The 10,058-nt window shown below is 33.4% G+C and overlaps 1 protein-coding gene and 1 long non-coding RNA gene across 2 annotated transcripts; one reads left to right on the top strand and one right to left on the bottom strand.

The window, feature by feature from the left end:
- Window positions 1-6,276: 6,276 nt before the first annotated feature.
- On the bottom strand, window positions 6,277-7,328 carry LOC113723969 (zinc finger protein ENHYDROUS-like). The gene is made up of 3 exons (XM_027246926.2): window positions 7,196-7,328; window positions 6,657-7,053; window positions 6,277-6,548 (listed from the first exon to the last, which is right to left on the bottom strand). Exons 1-3 carry the CDS (start codon window positions 7,326-7,328, stop codon window positions 6,350-6,352), a joined length of 729 nt encoding a protein of 242 aa, XP_027102727.2. The 3' UTR covers window positions 6,277-6,349.
- A 123-nt stretch (window positions 7,329-7,451) lies between these two features.
- LOC140035841 (uncharacterized) lies at window positions 7,452-7,922 on the top strand. The gene is made up of 2 exons (XR_011839755.1): window positions 7,452-7,536; window positions 7,849-7,922. It is a non-coding gene; the product is annotated as an uncharacterized lncRNA (long non-coding RNA).
- Window positions 7,923-10,058: the final 2,136 nt, after the last annotated feature.

Genomic DNA, 10,058 nt, shown 5'->3' on the forward strand with positions numbered 1-10,058 from the left:
TTTTTTTTTTTTTTTTTTAAGACTTCGGCTTAGGGGAAAGATTTTTCTTCTTCTTGTTTTTTTTTCTTCTTTTTTTTATTATTTTTTTTTAATTTTTAATTTATTATTATTATAAAAAAAAATTTTTAATTAATTGAAATAATAATAATAGTTCTCCTATATTTTTTTTTTTTTTGAATCCTTACCTTTCCCACGAATGTGACGCGGGCACGTCATGAGGGCAGGAGAGCTCCCAGAAGTTTCAGAATTTCCTGATCGTGAGCGTCCTGCGCATCACCACGCGGGCACGTCATGAGGGCAGGAGAGCTCCCAGAAGTTTTAGAATTTCCTGATCGTGAGCGTCCTGCGCATCACCACGCGGGCACGTCATGACTGAAGGGCACCTATAAATCAGCAAAAACGAAAATTAACACCCAAAATCAGTCAAATTCAAGGAAGAACAGATTTAAACTATGACACGAAACCAACAAACAACTAAAAGAAACAATTGGGTTGCCTCCCAATGAGCGCCTTTCTTTAATGTCTTTGGCTAGACATTATTATGTTTTTTTCATGGAGGATAAAATCTTGTGGCTCGTCTCATTGCTTCATCCTCTACATAGTCCTGATAACCCTCATAGATGGAGTAATCTTTGAGCACACGAGCTACGGTCTTCCATGGATTAGTTGATGGTGCCAAATAATTAAGCAGTGATCTTAATTTTTCCTCCACCCCTCCATCAAGAGCACTCAACGGTTCAAGATATTTGACCATAGCTACTCTTAACTTATTTCTGCCATGAGACTCAAAAACTTCCGGTATAACAAAATCAATCTCATTAACAGAAATCATGGAATAAGAGTTAAGAAAATGCGGGTCAGGGAATGGAGGTGGTGTCACCACATTTGATGATTCTTCACTGGATTCTTTCACTCCAATGGGTTGCGGTTGGGGTTCCATTTCTTCATTTTCGGCTTCTTTTGCAACTGCATTTGTAGATTTCTCATTTTGACATTCTTGCATCTCCTCATCCTTGTCCTTAGGGATCACAGGCTCAGGCCCTTGAACCTCTTTGCCACTCCTCAAGGTCATGGCGCTGACATTCTTCGGGTTCAACTCAGGTTGAGATGGCAATTCACCTTGGTTCTGGGAATCCGAACGATTGATTGTTGTAGCCATTTGACTTGTCTGATTCCTTATATCCTGCATTTCGGAGTCCGTCCTTTGTTGATTTTGCATAATGATTGCCTCCGTCCTTTGCTGATTTTGCGCCATTATTGTCATCACTTGTTTTATCATCTCCTCCAAAGATGGACCAGAGCTTGGGGGCGGAGGTGGTCGGGGTTGGTATTGCTGCTGGTACCCTGACAGGGACGATGGTTGTTGAGACTCTTGCTGTTGAAAATCCATTGGCCCGGTCGCATAATCAAAACTGGAATTATCCCACCATTCTTGATCATACCCGTTTGAATAAGGGTCATACTGCATTTGATATTGGGGTGGAAAATCTCCAAAAGTATCAATTGGAACACTTAGGTTGTCTTGAAATGCGGGGCATGTGTCAGTTGAATAACCTGAGTCAAAATGAGTTCCACAATTTGCAACAGCCCATTGATCATTAGGAAAAACATGAGTCTCATAACCCCATTCACGAACAAAGTCCGGTCTATCATCAAAATATGGAATGTTAGCAGCCATAAACTATATAAAAAAATAAGAGAAAAATAAATTAAAAATGGAAACAAGGTGAACTCAAAAAGAAACAAATTAATCTAACATCAGTCCCCGGCAGCGGCGCCAAAAATTGACAGGTTGTCGAAACCTGTGCAATAATAAAACCTAAAAATTGACAGGTTGTCGAAACCTGTGCAATAATAAAACCTGCTCAAACTAAAAGTAATTTCTGTAGATAGTGGTGAGCAGGGTCGAATCCACAGGGACTGGGGATAATTCGTTTCTTCTAGAGTCCAAAGTATGGGGGGTTTTGGATTAAATGCTAACTAAATAAATTAACTGCAGAAAATAATTAATTAAAAGAAATAATTAGAGAAACTCTAGCCAAGGATACACTTCAGAAATGGTTCATGCACTGATCATTGATGCAGGAATAATTCCAACATTTATTAACAAATTAGTTATAGTTGTCATGCACGCGATAAACAACCAACCCTTCCTTAATTTATTGATAGCTAAGGTACGACCGTTAGCTATTTCCCTAACCCAAAAACAACCCCAGGTACGACCGTAGGATTTAATTTCTAGGTTGCATTAATAATTAGAAAGGCCCAATCCTGACTAACAAACACGCTACGAGGGTTTATTTAAGCCAGATCAAATATTCCCCTGACACAATTCCAATTATGCCAGTTGCTACTGGGATAGAGATAACGAACAATTACGGATTCAATTACCCCTATATAGCAAAATAGCCTGTATGAATAATTAATTATTGCGCACTAATCAATCATCCACACGCACTATAACGGTTAAAAGCAGGAAACATATGAATACCAATAAATGAAGGAGGCAATTAAAATAAATTAGATCTCACAGTAATTATTGAACCAAATCTTCAGTTGTCCCCTTGACTAGAAACACTTAACCACGCCTCATGAGAAACTCTCCCCGTTGGGGCATATTGTCGAACACCTGGCGTGTGTCAGAGGCCAGTCCGGAGAAAGCAAAACTAAAACTAAACTAAAAGACTACTAAAAACTAGAGATGTCCCCGCTACTCTACGTTATCCCTATTTAAGCAAAAAGAGGAAGATGACTAAAGGCTATCTAGGTGGTCCCCACACATGTGGACAAAGCCCTCCAAGTACTTCTTGTTCCAAGTCTCTTTCCCGTAGCTTTCTTTTAAAAGCCCAAATGACTAGATGCTTTCCACTAGCTTGTGGTCCCCCACCAATTCAAGGGCCCAAGAATTGAAACCCTTAGAAGTCTCCCTAATTTCCATAAAGTCCTTCCTTTTTTTATGGTTTTCTGCTTCATTCCTGAAATTAAGTCCAGATACCAAATATGAGTAAATATTAATAATTAAGCAATATTTGGCAAGGATAAAAAGGGAGATTAATAATAAAATAACTAACAATTAACACCCTATCAGTTTTAAAGTAAAATAGTGCATGCGTCCCATAAATCAATAAATCTTGATTATTAATCAAATTTGCCATGTTATTAGTAATAATTACTATTTATGTATAAAAACTTACTATTACTTGAATTAAACTTACTAAGGTATATTATGAGTGCTTACTAACTAAGGTACTAAGTTTTAATCATTAATAAAAACATCTTATCATTATTTCAAAAAAACTTCCTAATACTACTTTGAGATAAGGTTTTAATGTAAAAATTGTACATGCATTCCAAAAAATGGTAAATTTTGATCCTTAATCATTTTTATTGCCATGTTATTAGTAAGAATTACTATTTATGTATCTTACTATTATTTGAACTAAACTTACTCTTTTAAAAGTAAGTTTGGGATATCAAGTAGTAATCTATTTATTTAAAATTTAAGTTTAATATTTATTCCAATTTACCTTTGAGGTATAAAAGTTACTAATCTATTACACTTAACTTACTATTTTAGATAGGAAACTTACTTCCATAATTTTAGGTGTTATTTTATTTAGGTGAATAGGTCCAACAATAAATCAAATGATCGTTAAAAGTGCAACAATATGTTATATCAGGTAAAAACTATTTCGCTATCATAACTATCGTTTAGTATCTATATCTATATGTATTGCTGATGGGGTTTTGGATAAGGAGCTTCCAAAATTATCAAAAGTCTGAATGCTATTTTAATAGAATTTTACATTTTTATAATTAAAAAATATTTATCTCTTAACTAATCATGTAACCGGCCCTACAAATCCTATAATCATACTTATATTTTTTCCACATTTCCCTCATGTTTTTTCCACTATCCCATAAAATTCAAACTCCTAAACTTTAACTAACGGATAATAACCACCCCTGTAAAATGATATCTGCAAATTCCAATTCACATCTCACATTTATTACTGACACTTATCATATCACTTAGAGTAATAACTAACCGTTAATTTAAGAAATTCGTAACTACGAAAGTCAAATATCCAAAATTTAGGAGTATGTTTAAATTACAATTTTCACAATTCAACGTATCTTATTGTCATAATATATTTTACTCTCACAATCATTCACAAATTATAAAGTCATTAAAAATAAATAATTTTTTTAATAAAAATTAATTCAAAGGTAGTTAATTCACACACACACACACACATATACATATATATATATATATATATATATATTCTCATAATGCACATATATATAAGATTATCAAATCGAATGCATAATATTGGTAAGTATTTCATTTTAAAATAAAAAACATGCAATTACATTTATTTCTATCCATATATCATTCATTTTATAATATAAATTATTATTATTATTTTAAGATCCATCTTTTGCAAAAACACAATTCTTGAATGATTTACAGTTTTTTTTCATATTTTGAACTATTGTTAGATAAATCTTAAATTTTAATTATGTTGGTATAATTTTTTTAACTTTTTTCAAATTAAAATGGTATAATCTTTTGATTAATTTTAATAATGTAAGCACCGTGTGTAGTACGGATATTCACACTAGCTGTCCTTGTATGACCGAGCCTGAGAGTTTGAGCATGTTTTGGTTGAATGTTATAATTCAAAATTTGGGGTTTGGAGGGAATAGCTTATATCCATTGTAATCAAAACTCAAACAAATGTAGGGATAAACCTGATTGTCACAACAAACTATACAAATGTGGGGATAAATCTTAGTTAGTAAGTACTCATAATATACCTGTATAATAAATGATTATAGGTATAATTTAATATTTTTGTATTTATATATTTTAAAATACTATGAAAAGTAACCTTGTAAAATCTATAATAAAATTTTGTCTTATCATAAGTTTGTATTTATTTTCAATTTTTGAAAAGTTTGAAAGTTTGGATAACAATAACAACAAATCTTCCTAGTTACACGTAGAATATCACTTGTTTCTATATCACAATTTTTATAATTTAACATCTATGAATATAATAAAATAAAATTATTATTTTATAATACGATAAAATTTTATTATTTTCGAAGGTTATGTGAAAGGTCAAAATATTTTTCACAGAATATTTTAAAATATATAAGTACAAAAGAATATTAAATTATACATATAATCATGCATTATACAAGTATGTTACGAGTACTTACTAACTAATGTACTAAGTTTTAATCATTTATAAAATATTTTATTGTTATTTCAAATAAGCTTTCTAGTATTAATTTGGTATAAGTCATAAAGGATTGAGTGATTTGAGTCAGTTGCTTCTGTGTTAATTTTGACTGTAGTTAACGAATTCAATGATTTAGTCCGTCTACCTTAGGTTAGTGGGAAAATGGGTCACAGTTGGCTGGAATAAAATTGTAATAAACCCGTTTTCTAATAAAAAATCAATTCTTTATCGCTTTCCTCCATTATAAGAACAAAGTACCCCTTTTCCTAAAAAAAAATTATTTATCGGATAAAATAAAAATAAACCTGTTTTTCAATAAAATTCTAACTCTTTATGCCTTTCCTCTATTATAAGAATTGTGCACCCATTTTGCCATAAACAAATTTATTTATCAAATAAAAAAAATTATTTATCGAAAAAATAAAAATAAACCCGTTTCTCAATTAAAAAATAAGCTCTTTATGGCTTTCTTCCCTTATAAGAAAAGAGTATTCATTTTGCCATAAACAAATTTGTTTATCAAATAAAATAAAAATAAACTCTTTTTTCAATAAAAAAAACTAGTTCTTTATGACTTTCCTCCATCATAAGAATATAGTACCCATTTTTCTAAAAAAATATTATTTATCGAATAAAATAAAAATGAACCCGTTTTTTCAATAAAACACCAACTCTTTATGAAATAATTTAAAAAATCACGTAATTCTTTCACATCCTTTCTAAAAAAACTCTGGAGATACACTTAAAATTATATTAAAATTGTACAAGTACTATAGGAATTTAAGGGGGGCCCCACTATCCCCACCTTAAATCCACCTCTGTAATGCCAAAAGAAGTGCGGGAAAGCTTCCCTCCAAATACTGATTCTTGCCAAAAGAAGTGCGGGAAAGCTTCCCTCCAACTCTACTGAATAATATAAGTACAGTCCAAGCCTCCAAATTTGTCTGAAACCCGTTGCTGATTTTTCCTCCTCTCAAAACTCCTCCAACCACCAAACTTTATTGTCCTTTTTCCCCTTCTTGATTCTTCCATCTCCAACGGAATCAAGCTTCATAATAAGAGGGGCTTTGTCTTAAAATCATACATTTTTTTGATTAGCTATTTAGCACGCCAGTTGACGGAGTAAGCGGAGGCAGTGGAGGACTCGATGACGACGTCCTCGTCGTCGTCGTCTGAGCCTGGACCTTCAACGTTCCCTCCTCATTAGTTATAGCCAAAGTTTGGGTTTGGGACCGCGCGCTCTCTTGCGCCAAGGCATCACAAAACGCCCGATGCGTGATAAAGCTATCCTGCCTTCATTTCATAAAAAAGAAAACAAACAAGGAAAAAGAAGGGGGAAAATGTTCATTAAGAAACGAATGAGAAAACTCGTTGAGTTTAGCTTCGTTCTAGTGGCATGACCTGGAAAATAGGGTGCCGCAGTCGCAGCGGTATTCTCTGGTGCCGCAAGTTTTCGTGTGCGCTTTCCAATCAGAGATGACGGCATACTTCTTAGAGCAGCGTTCACACTTCCATTTCTTCTCGCCGTGTTTTCTGCAGAAGTGTTTTTTTATGCCAGTTAGGTCCCCAAGTGCTCTGGAGGGGTCGTGATGAATGCAGGTTGCTTCAGGGCAGACGTATACGCGCTTTTTAACTTCTTTCCCGTTTCTCTGCCGGAGTTTCCATGGCAAGTTATGGCCTCTTCTGTGTAGTTGCAAATTCTGGTCTCTTTGGAAACCCTTGTTGCAGATCTCACATACAAATCGGTTTGTTGCTAAGAGAGTCTTTGGTGATAAGGCTATCACTTCTGCATCTGGATCTACATACAAACTACCGGATAAATGCCCCAAAAAGAAACAAAGGAAAAGAGAAAAATATAGCACTAGTTTTTTAAGATAAAAAATTAGGAAGGTACAAGTACGATTTGAGGAGCTATATAGTGATGATTCATGAGCAGCTACCTGGCATTCCAGGAAGGTTACGCTTTTTCTTGACGGGTCCAACTTGAGCAGCTATCATTGGATTGCCAGCTGAGGAAACACTAGCTTCTTCAGAAGCCGAAGGGACTGTTGCCATTGCTGATGAATTATTCATATCCACCTACTCTCTACAATCCGTTTTTCCTTTCTTTTCCCAGGAAAAATCAGCGGGATTCACTTTGTAGCAAACTTTCAAGACTTTGAGAATAAAAACGCTTTAAGCTGAGGTGGTGAATTGGTCCAAAAATCTTTCAGCAAAAATTCAAATCCTGGACAGGAAATTGTTGAGCTTCAGCCTGCATTAGAAGGGAGTCCACTATTAGGTATAATTTTTCAAAATGGACTATGCTAAGATGGAGTTTTGTGAAAATTTATATTCGCAGTTTACTTGCTTAATTAATTTAGATGTCCCTATCCATAAACAGACCCAGTAAATTGTTTGGTTTTAATTGCTGGGACCTACAATAATTTGCTTGAGAACTAAGAAATTTTTGGGTAGCTACATGAAAATTAAATCACTCATCAAGATTTGATTTTCTTTTGAATGTTTTCCTGATGGTGGGAAAGCAGAAAGTTTGGTTGACTGTAATTGTGCTTGCCTGCATCGAAGTCTGATAACAAATTTCTTATTGTAGTTCCTAGACAAAAATATTGTGAGTCTGTGCACAAAACTATCAGGAGAAAAACTCGCACAGTGATGGTTGGCAACTGGCTCTCTGTAGTGAGCATCCTATATGAGTTCAAACCATGACTACAACAGACACTAAAGATGTTGCTGGAACAGTTGAACAGGTGCTATTTATTTCTGCTTCCATGATGGTTTTCTGTAATACATTTTTATTCAGTGATACGACTTGATATGGAGAGCAAGCTGTATATATTTGGCGTATTTAAAAGTTCATTCATCTTATGGGCCCATTCCCCCCCTCAGCCAAACAAACAAAATGGGAATGAAGAAGACGAAGAAGAATCTGGTTGATGCCTGTGTATAGATGGCCATGTTCCATTTTGGATTTGCTTTGATTGAGTCTTGACTTGCATTGCTTACTAGGTGTGATTGGGGGTACTTAAACTTATAGGGGTTTTTATAGGGTTTATCAAGCAATAAAACTTTGCGGGAGAAAAAAGAAAACTTGCTGGATGTTAACAACTTTTCTCTGCTCTCGACAATGGGATTTGGAAAGGAAACCAGATGGCAGAACTAATCTGAATTAAGAACACATCTTTTTCTTAAAGTAGAGGCAATCTGCAAAATGAAGCATGAGTGTAATCACCTATTGTACTTTTCGCATCTCCTCTAAAAGTTTGTGTGCATCTAAGCTTAACATTTCTAGAATGAAGAATGCTGCAGTTTGAATTGCAATTGATTTTTTGAACTGTTTATATAAGCTGAAACTTTTTAGAACATAAATTTGGCCATAAACTAGGAGTGACAAACAATTCAAGCAGTTAACTTGTTTTTGATAGTTTGGAAGCAATGGCATGCTTGTCATCCTTTAATGATGTCCACTGAAGCACTTATCCTCAGGTTAAGTGTTACTTGTTGTAGGTGATGGGGATAGCTGATAAAGAAGCAGACTTAGTTCGAATAACAGTTCAAGGGAAGAGAGAGGCAGATGCATGTTATGATTTGATTTGAGTATTTTTGTGCTTTGTACCGTTGATAATATTGGTTGTAATATATTGTTGCTCGTTTTGTATTTGTAATGACAAATTGATTTGTTATTTCATATAAAATTTTTGCTATATCTCAATATTGACATTAATGATACCTCTTGCTAAAAAAAGTAGCAACTACAGTCACAAAGTTGCTTTTGGCAACTTTCTTGCAAAAAAATCATCTTGCTGCATTTGATCGTCTTTGGTAAGGGGTCGATGGTTTCTAATTAAAGAAGTTACTTGTTTATGACAAAATGGACACTCTTTTCTTATAATGCAGAAAAGTCATAAAGAATTGATGTTTTATTGAAAAATGAGTTTATTTTTATTTTATCCGATAAACAAATTTCTTTTTGCCTTCAAAATGGATACTCTGTTCTTATAATGGAGGAAAGTCATAAAGAGCTGGTGTTTTATTGAAAAAATGGGTTTATTTTTATTTTATCTGATAAATAAATTTGTTTATGAAAAAATGGGTACTCTGTTCTTATAATATAGGAAAGCCATAAAGAGCTGATTTTTTATTAGAAAATGGATTTATTTTTATTTTATTCGATAAATAAATTTAGTTATGAAAAAATGGGTACTCTGTTCTTATAATGGAGGAAAATCATAAAGAGCTGGCCTTTTATTAGAAAATGAATTTATTTTTATTTTATTCGATAAATAAATTTATTTATGAGAAAATGGGTACTCTGTTCTTATAATGGAGGAAAACCATAAAGAGCTGGTCTTTTATTAGAAAATGAATTTATTTTTATTTTATTCGATAAATAAATTTAGTTATAAAAAAATGGGTACCCTGTTCTAATAATGGAGGAAAATCATAAAGAACTGGTCTTTTATGGGAAAGTGATACTTTACACAAAGTGACCGCGATTTGGTTTATGAAATAATCCCAAATAAAAATTTAGAATGAATTTATTTGTTTTAAAAGTTGTATAACGGTCGTTAAAACTCCAGAGATTGGCAAACAAATTTTGGGGTTGCATAAAGGCAGAGCGAAGATGGAGAAGAATTGAGTTTTTTGTCCGTTGTAATTGTTCCGTTAAAAATGGCTCTATTCGATTTTACCCATTTTTTGTTGGGTAAAATCGTTGGTTCTAACGATCAATTCTTCATTTCCCGTCAATTGTCCTTAATTGGCCAAAATTACGAAACTTTGAGGATGAAAAGTGCATTTTTT

Source organism: Coffea arabica, chromosome 2c, assembly GCF_036785885.1.
Source record: "Coffea arabica cultivar ET-39 chromosome 2c, Coffea Arabica ET-39 HiFi, whole genome shotgun sequence".
NCBI classification, from domain to species: Eukaryota; Viridiplantae; Streptophyta; class Magnoliopsida; order Gentianales; family Rubiaceae; genus Coffea; species Coffea arabica.